The sequence below is a fragment of the Triturus cristatus genome, chromosome 6 (genome assembly GCF_964204655.1).
Source record: "Triturus cristatus chromosome 6, aTriCri1.1, whole genome shotgun sequence".
Classification (NCBI taxonomy): Eukaryota; Metazoa; Chordata; class Amphibia; order Caudata; family Salamandridae; genus Triturus; species Triturus cristatus.
In genome coordinates, this window is record NC_140589.1 from 1461987369 (window position 1) to 1462005584 (window position 18216).

Here is an 18216-nt window from a genome sequence, read left to right on the forward strand (position 1 = left end):
GCTAGGCCAGGTCCTCCCTGGACTGGAAACAAGCATCCTAGGAGCGGTTTCGGTCACCATACACCTCCAGAACCCAGTGCCATCACCTGATGGTCTCTGAGGAGGAGGTCTGTCAGCTGAGCAGGTGAATACTCTGGCAGGGGTGAAGGATAGCTCTGCTGATGGTGGCAGATGAGAGATAATTCTGCTGTCTGACCTGAACGATGAACACATCAAATGAGCATGGGCTGGTTCTACTAGCCGTGGAAAGAGAATATTTGACCTACTGCTCCCATCTCTGGATGGGTATCTGTTTATCTAATTACCCGGGGATGGCTTGTTCTTAGATCTCTGTATAGGGGCACTGTAAGGAGAGGCTGGCCTGCTGCTCTCTTTCACTAATCAATACATTCACCTCCAAGCTCAGGCAGGCTATCTTGCACCCTTTCACTGATTGATCCATTCATCGTTAGAAGCCAGAGCTGGAGAGATGATTGATAACCGGGAGAACCAGGGGGGTTGCTCATTTCCCCAAAGGCTGTGGGCGTCTGAGGGTGTACACGGATGGATGCCTGGTTTTGAGATGTAGTCCATTGTCGGGGTTGTTAAGGGACTGGCCCGAATAGTCTTTGAGCGCAGTCAACAGGGCCAAGTTGCGCAACAAGCCCCAAGGAACACAGCCAACAAAACTTTAGCAGCACACACGCCACACTACATGAAAAAGGTTCACAAGAAATGATTTACCAACAACCGAGGCATCCTTATGGTGTGACCAGTGTGTGTGGCAAGCCTTTGAAAGCTAATCAAAACTGAACACTTTCCCTTGATGAAAGTTAATTTCCAAAAAAGTGTTGGGATCTATCAAGTAATTGTTTGCTACATAAAATAGAAGCTGAAACCTACTGAAAATAAAGTGTGATATGAAAAAGGTAATATCAAAATGTGAAGTTGATATCCCAATATTGAATGGATATGCCCAGCAGCCAAGAAAACCTTCTTGGACCAGTTCAAATCGTTTTTCTTTACCTGAGGGATATCTGGCAAAGACAGTAGGAAGCACCCCAGGAATATATCGATTACAAACCAGGAGGGAGTATTACATATTTACATATATGTATATGTCGGTATGTATGTATATGTGTGTATTGTGTGTATTGTGTGTATGTGTATATGTGTGTTGGTGTGTATATTATGTATGTGTGTGTATATGTGTGTGTATATGTATGTGTAAGTGTGTGTATTTATATGTATGTATGTGTGTGTATATGTATATATATTATGCGTGCACACATGCATTACGTCATGCATGCCCAGGCTTCTTCAGTGTTCTCTGAGCACAGAGCCAGCAGTGCCGCATCCTCATCTGTGGAGCACCCAGAGAGGCGAGCGCAGCCTCTACCCAGAGACAACTGTTTCCATGAACTCCACAGGGTGTTCATTTGTGAAAGACCGATAACTTATTGGGATCGCCTTCTGTCCGAGGCTCACCCTAGAAACAAAACCACTTGCTGCACTACAGAGTTCTTCAGCCAGTGTGGCAAAGTTAAGTGCCAAATAGAAGGTTTGCTTTTTCACCAACAATTTAAAAAACTTCCTCTTGCGTTCTGTTAGCCTTTGTAACGCGGCTTGTAAAGCATGCCCGTCTGGCTTCCCTTGGCACCCTTGTCTCTTTTGCGAGCTTAGATCTGTAGGCATTGCATGAGAACCACTCCTAATGTCCCATCAAGTGTGCTCGGCATTGCTCAGAGTTTTCCTTGCCCCAGGCCTGTTTAACAGAGCCGGCCTCTCCTCAGATAGCGCCCTGGGCAGCCAGAAATTTGGCACACTCGCTGCTGCTAGTGAATAAACTGAGGCAGCTGGGAGCCCAGGTTGTGTTCACACGTCAGGCCTCGGCTGATGAAAGCGGCCTCTGAACACAAAACTGCTCCTTGCGCGGCTCACCTGAATCACCCCCCTACATCACCCACCTACCATCTCGCTTGAGCTGATGCCAAGTTATTGGTGCTGGTGGGAAAGCGGCGGAAGGGAGGGGGAGAAAAGGGGGTTAATTAAGGTGTTATTAAAAACAGTCCCCGTGGCTTGTAAAAATAATAATAATAATTTCAAACTGAACCAGTGGAGCCAAGTAAAAGGGACCCTGCTGTTTATCGTATTGCAGACAGCTCTGTGCGCCTTTCTGAAGGTTGGCTCCCTGGGCTTGGGCCTAGCGAACCTTTCTTCCCTGACAAAAGATTTTGAAGTGCTGAGATCGCCGTCTTCTCAACCTACGGAAACAAGCAGAGTTGTAAAATAGATGATAAAATGTAAAAAAAAAAAAATTCTTCCAAAGACCGGCCCTGCTGCCTACGGTGTAGGAACTGGGGCGAGGAGATATTAATGCACAATTATGGTTGTTTTTATGGCGGTGAGGTTGCTTCCCTGGTAGATGGAATAACACAGATATGATATTGCGCTTCAAAAAGCTGCCAGCCTGCCTCTTCAGCGCGGTTATTTCGCCCTGTACCCTGTAGTGGGAGATTGACAGCTGCTGCCATGTTTGCGGAGATCTTCCGAATAATGTCTCCGACTTGGGGCCACAGCAGGCCAGTTGGAGGAAAGAACCTGTGCACGTCCGCTGAAACCCAAAACACGATGCCGAGAAGTGTAGTTTAAATGTTTCAGAAATATTTTGATGATGAGCAACAGATAAATGCCCCCTGAGTCTAGACGGCCTGTCCTGTTCACAGGAAATTCTGAATCATTTTACACGCTCTGAAGTGTTTTTGGAAAATCACAGGAAGTTGTCGTTCGCTTCTGTCGATAGTTGTTTCGACGACTTTTCCATGTTGCAACCGGTATGTAAAGAGCAAGTAGAAAATTAGACGTATAACTCGTTGAGCCAGTGCTTTTTAGGTCGAAGCCTACCAGACAGCGCAGGCATCTGGTGGCCATTCAGAAAGTGTCCTTGGGAATGCTCCCTGCCCATTGCTTACCGTTGCCTTTGTGGTTTGCAACTCACATTTTCTGGCTCTCTATCTGCTGGCTGTGTTTGTTTTAGGCTGTTCAGGGTGAGTTTGTGCCTCCCAAAGAGCAAAGTCTTTACACACCAACTCCCCTTGTATTCCTCCCGAGTGTGCTCATTTCTTTAAACGGGCCTGAAAATCTTGTTCTCATCTTGTCTCATTTGCTGGGCAAAGACAGAGGTCCAATGTCGGACTCTCACCTTAGAGGGAGCTGGGTGTTTACTTTTCTTTCTCTAACTTCTGATTAATAGTTCAGCCGGTTCTCGTTGACCTAATCCATCGTGGTCTCTAAGCGCCAGGATACCCGTTGGGTGAGAGCCGCGCTATACAGGAATCCTATACAATACAATGCAATACTTCAGAGTGAGGGGATTTATATTGCAATCTCGCTGGATAACGAGGGGAAGGAAAGGATTTTTTTGTATTATACAACAACATTTAAATGAACTGCAAGTATTTCAGAATATATCCAAATTAGGACAGCACAAGTGAGGCACGTTTTTGTTAATACGTACCGAAAATATGATCAAAACAAATCAATATTCTATGTGATGCCATTTCCACATATTGTTTGTGCACTGTATAGTTTTATCAGTAAAACTGTATGTCTGTGCAAATGTAATGGTCAATTCAATTGAAAATGTGTTGTCTGTAATGGCAGTGTGCTACTACAACATGCATATTTCACTCTATGCTATGCCAGTCCACCCTTCACCACCCCACGCCACTACACTCTACTGTACTCCACTTTACTTCCCTCCTCACCACTACAATCTATTCCACCTTACACCACTCCACTCTACCCCACTGCACTCCTCTCTACTTTGCACCAATCTATTCTATGCAAATCTACTCTATGCCACTCTACACCAATGCACTCTACACCACCCCAGTCTAGGCCACTCCACTCTACTCTGCACTACTCCGCTTTACACCACTCCACTCTAAGCCACTGAACTCTATGCCAATACATTATGCCAATACACTCTACACTATTCCACTCAATGCACCTGCACTTTACGGCAATCCACTATACACTACTCTAATCTACTCTGCACTCTATGCCACTGCACCGTACACCACTTTACTCTACGCCATTACACTCTCTGCCACTGCACACTACCCTGCATCACTTCACTTTATTCTGAAACAATTTACTCCATGCTATTGCACTCTACACCACTCCAGTCTATGCCACCAAACTCTAAGGCACTGTACTCTGCACTACTGCACTCTACACCAATGCACTTTATGCCACTGCACTCTATCACTCTACTTTGCACCACCCTAAGCTACTGCACTGTCTGCTACTCTACCCCACTGCATTCTACACAACTGTATTCTACACACTGCACTCTGCCAGTCTACTCTACACTACTCGGCACCACTGCATTTTAATCTACACCGCTGCATTGTGCGCTGCTTCACTCTGCCACCATACTTTGCAGCACTCTATGCCAATGCACTCAGCGCCAGTCCATTCTACTTTATGCCACTGCACTGTACTCTCCACTACTGTACTCCACGCCTCTGCACACTGTCACTCTACTCAGCGCCATGCCACGCCAATGCACTCTACATCACTCAACACCACTGCACTCTACGAAGCTCTACTCTGCAATAGTGCACTCTATGCCACTCTACATTGCAATACTGCATTCTATGCCACTGCACTCTACTCCGCTATACTCTGCAGCACTCTACGCCAATGCACTGTACACCAGTCAACTCTATGTCACTCTACTGTACCCCACTCCACTCCACTATAGTCAATGTCACTTCCACTCTACAACACTCTACTTCACTCTTTGCCATTCCACTCCACGCCAGTAACTTAACCATGCTGGACAGCAGCCACGCTGGTTTACAACATGGCTAAAACAGATTGGCAAAACCAATAGCTCTTCATAGGCGAGACCTACTGCCTTTGCCAATGCTTGTATTATTAGTTTTGCCAGCTTGTGTGTCAAGGGCGATCGCATATGAGACCTGAATAGACTGTAGGTGTTTGAAGAACAGCATCGAAGTTGTCAGTCCCAGTTGTTTGTTTGGATGTTAATTAGATCAGATAATGTTTTTAGTAGAAACTCTAACGTCAAAACAAGTGAGGATGTGCACTTAACAGCGTACAGCAACCAAGCCTTAGAATTGCCGACACTTCTCAGAGACAGTACCTATGAATGTAAATCCACAAATTGCACATTCCTCGAGGCTGGCAGAAGTGTTATTTACTGCTTTCATGAAGCAAATAATTCTGAATCCCCCTTTCCGCCTCCCCCAAGGAAAGCCACGAATGCTTCTTACAACTTAAAGTCTTGGCCAAAACAACATTGATGTAATAACATTCACAGATAATATGTAGGCCGCATTTGCATCCTTTTCACTACGTGTTGGAGATTTTAAAGGAATTAATAAGGGGACTTTTGCCCCTTGCAAGTCCACAATAGGAGCCGCCTTTACCAACCAGGCACTATAATTGTGTTCAACTCTTGAGCGGGTGCCCCTTTTGCGGATCTGACGCTCTACATTAACCAGCCAGTATGTATTCCTTTACGTTTCCATCATGTAGCTCCTGCTTATTTCACCAGCCTCCAACCCACTTTTAGTCATTCCTTTCTCAGACCCCAGGTCATTTCAGTCCTGATGGGACCCTTGTATTCTTTTAAGGGTCGAAACACCGCCGAGACACGTACAAAGACTGACTGGTTTCTATAATTGTGATACAATGATTATTTTCCTGTGTCCTTGATTGTGCTGAATATAAATAGCTGTCTTTAGATATAAAGAAACCAATATACCATTGACGTTCACTTTCTCCCTCTCAGTTCTTCTTTGTTTCGGTTTTGGTTTTTCCTTACACCTGGGGTCTATTCATTCTTTCCTTCTTATTTGAAAAACTCTCAAATTGCCTTTTTTAAAATAATTTTTAAAAATACGTTAATGTTTTTCAAATAAAACCCGGTTTGAGTGAACCGCAGTCATTTATAAATATTGGCTGTGCTTCAATAATTTCTACTATCCTTTGGTAAATATCATTGCCGATTGAACTAAGAATGTTGGTATAAAGATTAATTCTACTCAGAAAGGTCTGTGCAACTATAACTTGTTTTCAGAAATGAGTTTGACGTAAGGATAGATGCAGCAGAGCATGTGCATACTCCCCGTCTTTGTGTAGTACGTTTTTAATGAAGATGTTGAAAGTATTTATATATTCCACAGGTTGAACTATTACTTGGGCTTCATCTGACCGTGAGAAATAGGTGGTAAAATGATGCACTGAGTTTGGCCTAGTCAGTTGTGCTGGGTATTGAGTCAACCCATCTAAAAATAACACTTTTATATTATTAGTTTTAAAAACAAATATTTCAAAAAAGGAACACTTCCTAAAGTGTATGTTCTCAAAATATAATGAAAGAAGGACAGTGTGCAGTGGGTTAAAGGTTAAATAAAGGCTAAGAATATAAGATATAGGACTTACTAATATTGGGTTTAGGATTAAGGGTTTGAGGTGTAATATTTACAAGCTATGGGGTTAAAGTTAGGAGTTTAGGATAGGGGTATAGATTTAAGGATATATGGTTTAAGGGTATGAGTTTAAGCATGTAAGCTTAGAGATTTGGCGTGTAAAGTTTTGCTGCGCAAATATTTTCTGGATTTGCATGCTCTGCGTTATTCTACCATCTAGTAGTGGGGTGCACAGTTATCTCTTTGAAGACCCTCTTGTGTCTTGTCCTTCCCCCATGATGTCAGACATATTGCCCTTGGAAGCCCCCTGTGTGTGGTTGCTATCGTCAGATTTATTTTTTCTCACTTTGGGTCCGGAAGCAAGCTGAAGAGTTCCAGCGGGACCAAAAAGATCTACTGACAATTTATTGACCAAAACTGAGAATTTGTGAATAAACCAGCAAACCAACGAAGGACGTCAAGAACTTTGGATAAGATCAAGTAAAACCCAATCCTTCAACAGGGTTACTACCAGAGGAGCTCGACCATGTGGTCAGATATTATGCACATAGGGACCCGGTATCATCAAGAGAGTTGGAGAATACTCCCTTTGGATTTTGCCCAAAGTGCCACAACAAGTTTGCACAGAAGGACTCACACTAGATCTGTAACCTCTGCGTCCAAAAAGATCACATTGCTGAAGACTGAGAAGCGAGCACTGAATTCCAGCCAAAAACCCTAAGAACCTTAGAAATACCACACTGGTCAATGATACAGCTGCAGAAACATACTACAGGAGGATACCCATAAACCCAGTTGAGATCTGGGTAAGATAGTATGTAACATACAACAATGTCTCAACGGGTATTATTTAGTTGACAATTAGAAAAATAAATAAGCACAAAACATGTTGCAGGGAACAGGGAAAGATAGAGAGGGGGAGAAAACCAATAGATACAAGGAAGAAATATATGCAATTTTTTGGGGGGCTGTGTGTAGCACCGCAATGGGGCTGTGGTTGACTTATGTCCTCAAGGGGATGAGAGGTAAGGCAGAATGGGCCTAGAGGTATTCAGGGATGAAACAGGATGTGTGCCCACTACGTCACATTCAGGAAGGAAATACGTATCCAGTAACAAATTGCTATCGTCATAGCGGTGTGCTTACGAGGAGTTAATTGCCTACATGAGTCACGCCAGCCCCTGGACTCATGCAGGCGCAGCCGTGATCCTCTCCTGGCTCCGGACTCAGTCCACATTCCCATAAGTGCTCCGCTACGATAGACTCCTCGTAAGCACACTGGAAAGTGTAGCGCTCAAGGAAGACCCCTGAGGGCCCTCACATGGAAGCTGATGAAATCCAGTTTTAACTGGAGAAACAGCCTGTCCCCAACAGGATGTAAAGGAGGATTAGCAGCCCAGGGCAGGACCTCCCACCACAATGTCTGTGCACCTAGTCAATAGAATGGGGTACAGACCACATCAAACACTGACCAAAGGTCATGAAGAATTAGAGCAGCCTGACCCCTGTCATCCAGAGTTCTTGTATGTGGTCCAAAAAAACTGTAACCACGGATTAAGTCCCATGAGATGGACAGCAGCCAGCCTCGGTGGACCTAGTAAAGCATGGATTATCAGTTAAAACAATTGCTGACTGCAGCTTCAGTAAGATTGGCAGGAAACGGAAGTAGTCAAGACAGGGTATTCTGGGGTTAGTACTAGGGGCTTATAATCTGGTATTCGATGCATTGGAAAAACGTTTTCAATTCTCCTGAAAGTGCTCTTCACTTCCTTTCTTGCCATGTCTTAATTGTCTGGTGTTTATTTTTCTTCTTTACTGTTTGGTTTCATCGGGAAAATGCCAATAACATTGTTCGGAAGAAAAAAAAGAAAATTAGTCAAAATAGAAGGATCAGTACCAGTTTCTTTGACTTAAGAGGGTAGCCTACAGACTATTTCCAACAGGATGAGACCAGATCAGAAAGAAGCCTTTGTTTATAAACTTCCTTAAGTGTTGGGACGATGGTGGTAATGGCGAGATGAGTTGCTTTCAAGGGCAGAGGATCAAGAAGGAATCCATACATAATAGAAGATAGCAAAGTGCAGGTGGACTCAAGGGTGGGAGGTTTAAAACTGCTAAAAGCTGGAAAAGAAAAAGCCCCCGTCACATTGGAGAAACCCCAGTAGCATTAGGGACAGAAGGAAGGAGTATATTACATGTGGGTCCTGTGTTGGAGGAGAATAAATCCGGTAATCCCTCTTGATTTCAGAGGCAGGTATAAAACGTTTGCAAAAGCTGAAGATGTGAGCTTTTTAGCAATTCAAAAAAATGTCTTTATGACATTCAGAGACTTGATAATATGATTGTGTAACTTTAACATTTTTCCTTAGACTAATTTTGTCAGGTATTTTCCGGTGAAACAAGGAAAACTGCGAATCGGTAGTCATTACCTCAGAACACAGACTCCCAGTTCAAGAGCCTCTTTGCACTCGAGTCGGGATCTGTACAGCACTCGGAAAGATTGTTTTACTACAGTATGTGTGGGCTTTTATGTAGTGGAAACCTTGCTAGAACGAAACAAAAAGCTGTACGAAGGACATTCGCTTATAGAAACCAGTTCAAAAACTAGAAATACGTTTTCTTGTTAGCTGCTAAGCTGTCTTTTGTTTGAGCAGCTGTGTTCCTCTGCTCCTCAGCCTGCATAACATCACTCAACAGTACAACTTTTGCCCTATGTCTTTACTGATCCTGCATAACTATTTTGGCTCAATTTCTGCCTCACCAACTGCTGGACCAAACGCCTAGGAGATCTAAAGCTGGTGCCCTAATTTATGGTAGTGGACTAAGGTTAGCTCCATAGAGAGATTTAAATTTCTTTTTTAACGCCTTCTAATCAAGGTTGCATTTTTTGCAAATATAACGAGGCAAATCCCTTTTAGTGTTTTGCTCCTCGTTTACATTGAATTGTCGTTTGGGTAAAGCATAAAATTTGGGTCCATAATTTGTCTTTTAAAATTTCAGGAGTTGCTGCGGAGGAATCCTTTTCTCTTGTAAATGCATTTGCATGGTATAAACTGAGATGTATAGTTTTTAGGAGATAACATTTTTGACCAGAATTTATTACCAGAGGGGGCCTGCCAGACAAGTGTGGGTTTGTTCTATTCCAGAGAACAGAGATTTGAATACTACATATTCTACCTTTTGTATGACTACACTGCATTATCAGAATTCAGCTATATTCACACTTTGGTCTTGACAATTCCATCACAGACCAGAGTCTGATTTGTTTTTTTTTGAGTTTGGTAATCAGTAGTGTGGATGTGCGCATGATGCTGCTTTATAGTTTGTGTTTGCTTGTGTGTATGTTACTTTGGTTAGTAGTGTTTGTTGTCTCTTGGTGGAAATCTTTACCAATTCAGCTTCAGTGCATTCCACCTGGAAAAATTGGTGAATGCCCGGCCTGTAGTATGTGTCAGAGGTAACTGAGATTATGAAGTTTTGTTAGTTCCCACACTGCCCCTTTAACAATGCTCACTGTAGGGTTTTTGTTTAGTGTGTTATGCGTTGGTTTCATGCATTATTTGTTGATGTTAAGTGGTAATATTGTTACTGCAGAGTGAGCTGGCTGTTGTGAGTTCCTTGTGTGTGTGTGTGTGTGTGTGTTTGACCCTGTTTTATATTTTCCACTATTAAAAAATGATCTCTTCGGATTGATATTGTACCCCTGATGATATCATCAGGATAGCTTTAATTTGAGGCTGTTAAAGGTAACTTCTATTTAAATCCATCTTCCCTTAACACACACACACAGACCCCTCCCACCCTTGTGTAAGCCCTCAGTTTTGTGATGTGCAAATATTAGTTCTTCTAGAGATAAAAAAAATTGTGTTCCACAAACGGATATGAACAATTTTTTTCTATTTTTCAGATTTATGTTGGGTAAAAGAGGAAAGCGGAAGTTTGATGAGCATGAAGATGGGCTGGAAGGCAAAGTGGTGTCTTCAGTTGACGGTCCTTCTAAGGTGTCCTACACTCTACAGCGCCAGACTATCTTCAACATTTCCCTTATGAAACTTTACAACCACAGGCCATTAACAGAACCACGCCTACAAAAAACTGTTCTAATTAACAACATGTTAAGACGAATTCAAGAGGAATTGAAACAGGAAGGCAGCTTGAGGCCTGTATTCATCGCCACTTCGCAGCCTGCTGATTCTCTTGGTGACAGCTACCAAGAGGCACAGCCTGCTTTCAGCCATCTTGCCTGCCACCCTGTTCATCCAATTGACTTAACAAACACTACGCCACTAGAATCCTGCCTCACCCCAGCCTCTTTGCTTGAGGATGACACTTTTTGCACTTCTCAGGCTTCCGAAAGCGATAGCCCAACTAAACTACCACAGCCGCCAATTCAACCTTTAAAAGACAGTTTCTCTTCCGCCCTGGAAGAAATTGAGGAGCTTTGTCCAACAACACCTACCTCTACTGAGGCAGCCGCAGTTTCTAAAGGTAACTCCAATGAGCCTAGTATTCAAAAGATTGAGGGACTCCACGAAGGCAAAGCAAGTGAATCAAAACTAATGGACTCATTGCCTGGAAATTTTGAGATATCTGCTTCCACTGGCTTTCTTACAGACTTGACCTTGGATGATATTTTGTTTGCTGACATTGACACATCTATGTATGATTTTGACCCTTGCTCATCTGCCTCTGGACCGGTCTCAAAAATATCTCCTGTCTCTGCAGATGATCTTCTTAAGACTTTAGCCCCGTACACGAGTCAACCAGTCACCCCGAGCCAGCCTTTCAAAATGGACCTAACAGAACTAGATCATATAATGGAGGTGCTTGTTGGGTCTTAGCAGCGTGACTTTTTATGCACCTTGATTGACATTTGTAGTATTTTTACAATCCTCCCAGTCCCCCTTCAAAAACTTCACAGCGCTGTGCATGCATCTTTGTAATTTAAAAAAACGACATGAACACAACATTTTTTCCGGGAGAGTTGGAGTGCCTTCATCCCTGTATGACCACTGTCGAGGCATTTTGAGTGGTTCTTTGAGATCTAGTATCCCAGCATAGGAAAGATTATGCATTGTAAACAAAGTAACTATGTTGTAATGACATAAATTAATTGTAAATGCCGAGCACAAGGATTATTTTTGAGAAAGCAGTTTATTGCATGTCTTCTTTTTTTTTTGGTAAAAGTTTTTTTGGGTAAAAGTGACTTGTTTTATCATAGAGCTAACCCTCCCCCTTTTTAAAATAATTTTGGTATTGCAGCAGAAGTTGATATAGCAATTTGGTCTTTTTGGAGGCAATAGCTGTGCCTCTACTCAAAGTATTGCCTCTACGTGGCTGTATAGTGACTGCCGCCCAAATGAATTTGATATTTTTGTACAGATTCTGCAGTTTATGCAATTGTGTTTTTTTCTAAAAACAAATGCTGTTTGTACTCTCAAAGGAGCTATTTTGATGGCGTGTGCCCAATGAATTCCTGCTTACTCCAATCCTACAAGAAATGCTGTACTTTTATACAAAGTTGTAAAGTTTTCTATGCATACAGTGCATTGGAAGATATTGGATAAAACCGCTTTACCATCGCATTTCCTGGAACACCAAGTGCTTTAAGCAAGGGCTGAGAAGACAGTACATGCAATTTACAAGTGGTTTAGTCCTTAATGCCAACTCCTGTGTCTGAACTGTTTTCCTGGGCTCACTGCTATTTACAGGCAAGCCCGTAAAGATGTCAGCAGGAAATAGCTGCAAAACATAGCATTAGGTCGTAAAGTCTCCTATGGATTTTCTGGTTTCTCCATTTGTGGTGTCATTACGGTGTTCCACTATCTGAAATCCCAACACTATTACATAAAAACCATCCAAATTGCATTCAAAGCCATTAATCTTGCATTAGCCACAGGTGGCAAAACAGTATTGCAGTGTCTATAATAATCATATCTCAAAATCAATGTCTGAGATTCTCATTAGATGGGGCAGTTTCAAATATTGGTATTATCACGTATTCCTCTCTACTCGCCTCAGTAATTCAGTTACCAAATGTGACCACTGGCTAGTGGTGAAATGCATCCTTTGCAAGGAGTTGTTACCGCTCACCTTTCTCTTGCTTGGAAGTACAAGAGAATTGTGGGTAATGGGACTTTTCAAAAAATCCTTGATGGATCATCTACAACAGCATTTGATACAGTTGGGGAAAGTGTGAAGTACTGAGGATTGTAGTGACTTTGGGAAGTTGGCCATTTTCCCGTGAAGGTGCTGTTGTCTTGCCCGTGCTGGAGGTCCTCAGGGTAACTTCATAATTAGAGAATTCAACACTTTGCAGCTGGGCCCTGTCATTCCCCATACCTCTTACCCCAAGCCCTCTATCTGCAATGGCATTTAAACTGCAGACAATGAAAAACAATATCTGAGGCTTTTGATATGGCAGCCAGTAAGTCACCACCCACATTGCTTGATTGACACTTCGCCCCCACAATGTTTTCTTTTCTCATTCAAGAAAGTGTCTTGCAAGTTGCTTCACTCTACCTTTTAATACTTTTGGTGTTTTGTCCTTTGGGCATCTTTGAGTTAAAGAGAAACAACAGCCATTTAATTTGGTAGGAGAAGCCCTGACATCTGGTGCCTTTAACTTTTTTGCACACAAAATCTAAATTACATAAACCTCTGGCTGTGGATCAACTTCACACCAAGGTTAGGAAGGCATGACATCCTCCAATGACCTATGAGTGTAGGAGAATTCGGAATAAACTCATCCCGGTCCTCAACCAGCTCACTCAAAATTTATACCTACTAGATTACTAAATGCTTACTGTGCAAGAAAAGTTTTTACATCAGTGTTTTTGCCACGGTATTTTACAGGGCTCGTTTTCTTGTTCAGTAGGACTGCCCACCCAGAATCGGTGCTGCGTCCGCAATCAGTTCATAGTACATTATTTGTGTTATAAAGTCATACTGTTCACATAAGGTACATATGAATAAGTAAGGCAATTGTCCAGTGTTAGCCAGACGGAAAAAATCCTCTTTTCTTAAAAATAAATCCTGTCAGTTTTTTTAACTTTTCAAATATTCCCCTCTCGAAAAATAGGCAGAAATGTAATTCTGTAAGACAGCCGAGCCAACTTAATCTGCCAGTTTCTCTACCTCCTGTACTACGAAGATGATTGGTATGCCAACTACATTATTACTAAAGTACGAATTGAGATGGCTTCATTACGTTATTGCCACTTTAATTCTGCCATTCACCCTTCTGTATGTTCAACATTGTCCCAAATGGATTGTATTGACAGCGGATTTATAGCACGACAATGCAGATGACTGTCACCACATTTCATATTTAAAAAAAAAAATGCTTAAGTCTGATGCAAAAAACTCTTTATTCCAAAGAATGTCAGTTTTGCTCACCCTTTAAGAAAACATTTCATTTTACTGATTAAAAAAGGTGCTAAAAGTGGGCACCAAAAGTATTACACCCCTGACAAATTTCCTTATTGCCTGTTTAGATTAGTTTTATTATTACTTTTGTTTTTTTTCTCTCCTGCAAATGGAGCTATTTCAGTTTGCAACTTGGCCATGCTAATGTTATTTTTTTAAAATCTACAGTTCCTGTTTATATTCTCCAGTCATTTTGAAAATTGCTGTAATGAATCTGCGGACAGCTTTCTATGCATGTCTTTCTCCATCGCATCTGCAAAGTTATCCATTGCTGTGCACATAGGTTTTTATTTTCAAAGGGGTACATGTTTAATTTAAAAATATTTGCAATGTATTATGCCTGTTGCTGGAACTGCGCTGTCATTTTAGCTTTTTAATGGTACTTTTGCTGTTAAGTGCAACTATACAGTTGGAATGCATATGGCTTCTTTAGGAATAACTTTTATAATAATTTATTTAAGACATTTTAAATTATATTGCACGACATTTGGCAATATTGAGTGAATTCTGCTCGCTTCTTGCCATGGATAAAATTGGGTCTATCTGTGTTAATGAAGACAGTGTTCCAGGAAGGCACTTTACGTATAATAGGTCTATTAGTTTTTTTCTAAACCTCTGTGTTCCTGTGTGTCTTTCTGCATGTGTATTTACATACAGAGCAATACATGTGTAGACAAGATATGTAGAACACAAGAGGCACTAATTGGTTGTATTGAGAGAGACATGTTTGAGTCGGGGAGTAAATATACCCACACACACACATACATATATATTTATGCTGTGCTGGTGAAAATAAATGTGGCCCAACATGTTAATTTAGAAATACAGATTCAGATAGTTATCACTAAATTACAAAGGTGATACTACCACAGTAGCGGGTAACTGACTTGAGAAAACACTGAATAATGACGCAAATATTTCACTTAGGATCACTTCACAGAAGAAAAATGAAGAAATACTGGCAAGGCTTAGTTACTAAGATTTTATCACACTGCATGGATTTAAAAATCTTTGTGATCTGTTTCTTGTTTCTAACTACTGCACATGAAAAAACCAGCATGGCATAAACCAAACAAGCATATATAAATATACTGTATGTATTGTGTGTGGGGCTGTTAGTACATAAACAGTGGTTTCAAAACTTGTAATTTATGGCAGTGATTCATGCCTATGACTTATATCCTGACTCAGTGGAATTACTTAAATCAGGGATTTGTTGCAGATTGCACCCAGAGGAAAGTTGAAACCTTTATTCTACACTATTAAAATACCTAATGGATAATGTGTCTCATGGTCCAGTAGTATCTCAGAGATATGTGTGTGTGTGTATATATATATATATATATATGCACACACATACCTCCTCAGCTTTTGATGGATATACTGTTGCTCCTGTGCAGGTGAGTTTATGTGCCTCGTACACTGAACAAACGACAAGGCAACAGTTCTTAAAAACAACTTTATAGTGCAAACTGAAGTGAAACCTCTGCTCCCATTTTTCTGACACCTTTTTTGAAACCACTGTTTATGTTTCTCCTTTGATCTGGAATGGAAGAATGCCATACATTTTGTCCTTATTTCTATCACCTAATGCATGATTTTTTGAGGCAGGATGACATATGCACATGCTGGGGTATGGTGTAATATTGAACAATCTGGGGGGCTAGATTGTGTGTGTTTATATGCATACATGTGCATGCCTCTCCACAGCCACATACACCTATATTTCTAAAACACACCCTTCTGGCAAATGCCTCATGAAGTAAACTATTGCTTACACAACATAATTAATACCTATTCAAAGTTTGCTGTCCTCAATTAAAGCTAAATTATTTAAAATAAGAATTTTTTCAAGGTGTATTCCCTTTAAAACAAGGTGAGCGCACAGTTTTTTGGTATTGATCGAAGTACTGAAGATATTGTGTGTTTTACAATATAGGTTGGAATCAGCGGGACCACTATTCTGTAATTTGTAGAACTGCTTCATCTTGAAATGCTGAATTTCTGTTCATTCCTAAGAATATGTTTCTAGACCACACTATAAGACAATGCTTCCTTTAGTTTCAACTTTAGAGCACTATTTGGCTCTTAATGTTGTAGAATTAAAACTGCCACAATAGTGAAACACTAATTTGTGACAAACTACGTACGGATGTTGGGAATCCATCACTGTCCAGAATAAAGCCCCAAATTGATGTTTGTTTAGTCCTTCAGCATTTGAAAAGTACCATTGACACGAACTTACATGTTATCATTGGTAAGAAATAGATGGGAATGTACGCGATAACCTATTTTGCTTAACCAAAAAGGCATATTTCAATTGTTTACCGAATGAACGGCTTGAACTAAATGCGCTGATTCTGTAGCAAATAAATACTTTATAGTTCAAATATATTTAGGAGCAGTCAGCATGTTATTGAAAGGGGGAAGCAGCCTACACTGATTTTGTACTGTATCAAATTTAATTTTTTATACCTTTTATTAATCTTCTCTTTCTTAGAAAGAGAAGAGTAATTTGGGGTTATAAAGTCACAGAAGGCCATGGTACATCATGTTTTCCAATTATTTCCTGTGTTATCTCCTGCGGTGCTGTAGGCTACGTCTATGTGTAGTATGTAGGACAGCAAGAAAATAAAAGACACCTTAGAACAAACCATGCATACTGATGTGGCTGTACATGGCTAAACATTGATGTGCAATGAAGTGACAAGAAAAGAGCAGAATAGAGGCGCTTTGGATTTGAAGTGATTTTTATTTTCCTAAGTTATTTATTCCTTTTCCCTTTTTTGTAAATATATTTATTTTTGTGCCGCTAACAACATCTGGATTGTAATGTGTATAGAATGTATGATAGGAATGCAGTGCTTGGTAGGAATACAAGTCTGAATGGAAGATGGGGAGAGGAGGCTCCTTTACAAAAAGAAACAAAACAAAATGGCCTCCTTTCTCTTAGTGAGATGGGCAATGTGCCGAATTTCTCACATTTGCATGGGAATCTGTTGGTTTGAAAAAAGTACTAGGTGTTTAACTGTTAAATGTTTACCATCTACAGATGTGTTATGGAACCTACTACAGTTTGTTTGAGGTTACAGTTTAATTTACATTGTTGTGTGAAGGACTCAGTCTAAACAGATGCCAATTTCTACATGTAACAAAATGCAAGAAATATTGGAAAGTATGACCCAAAATAAATATGACATGGAGGAGCAGCATCTCTTTGGCTATGTGTACCCAAGAGCTAGTACCAGGTTGAAGTATAAAAGATCAATGTATTAAGCGGACTTTGACAATCACATTTGTTTTTTCAGTCCATGCAGGACTTTCTGACAAAAGCGAGATCATTTGCAAATGGTTGTCCTGTGAGTAAATGCTCCTTTTTTCCATCTTCATGGTGGCTTTCTTTTCTTCATTTGTTCTCCACTAATTTGTAACTGTGAATGGCATTCAATGAAATTTTGCAAGGTTAAGAGTCCACCTTATAATTTTTAAATAAAACCAAAAATATGGCTAGTTCATAAAAATCGTACATGTTGATCATCTCATACAATTTCAGTTTTTTACAACACATCGTTTGCATTATTCTATGCAAACATTTACTTAAATGTGTCTGATCGTAATACATACTGAAACCTCAAACACTGTTCTGCTACATTTTTATTGTGATAAGTACATGTAACGACAAAGATTCCTAGAAAAGAGCAACGTATGATAACTGTTCAATGCACGACTGTTAAGTGTTAGTTGATGTCAAAAAGGAAGGATGCATTTTCCCCCACAGACCTTAGAGCTGTGCCTTTTCTATGCAATATTACAGACAACTGAATCGTGAAATCTGTATTCACGTGTAGGTATTGCCTGTGATCAAAATAATTGGACAAATGTACATGAAAATGACCGGTCTTTTGTAGTTTTATATTATACAATAAAATTAAAATATAAACTGGTCTTTATGCGTTTGTCGATTTCTTTCTCGGCCAGCTGACATGTTCAACTTTGCTAACGTATACGTACCAGTATGCCTGACAAATGTTCCCAGTATATAGTTTTAATGGACCACTATTTATTATCTACTGGAAAAGTAAATTGCACTTTTTGTTACCTGAGAATGAAAAGTGTGCCATGTTAGTTGTGTGTGTGCTTTAACATTTACAATCACATCACCATGGTGCATTTTCAGGGCTTCACCAGGACCCTAGAGAAACAGTGTGCTCCTAAACATGTATAAGTAGTGCAGAGTTTAACCTTTCACAGCAGCTGTCTGTCATGTTCAGAACTGTTACGTGTATAGTACAGGTACAGTATGGCATGCCATGGAAACCAGATGTATTTCAAAGCTTGAAGA

The 18216-nt window shown here is 40.7% G+C and overlaps 1 protein-coding gene across 1 annotated transcript in view; it reads left to right on the plus strand.

Moving 5' to 3' along the window:
• Positions 1 to 17818, plus strand: part of SERTAD2 (SERTA domain containing 2) — a 155708-nt gene extending 137890 nt beyond the window's left edge. Inside the window, exon 3 of the mRNA XM_085612524.1 lies at positions 10354 to 17818. Coding sequence (XP_085468650.1) covers positions 10358 to 11287 — 930 coding nt within the window. The 5' untranslated portion in view covers positions 10354 to 10357 and the 3' untranslated portion in view covers positions 11288 to 17818. The remainder of the gene's footprint in view (positions 1 to 10353) is intronic.
• The last annotated feature ends 398 nt before the right edge of the window (positions 17819 to 18216 follow it).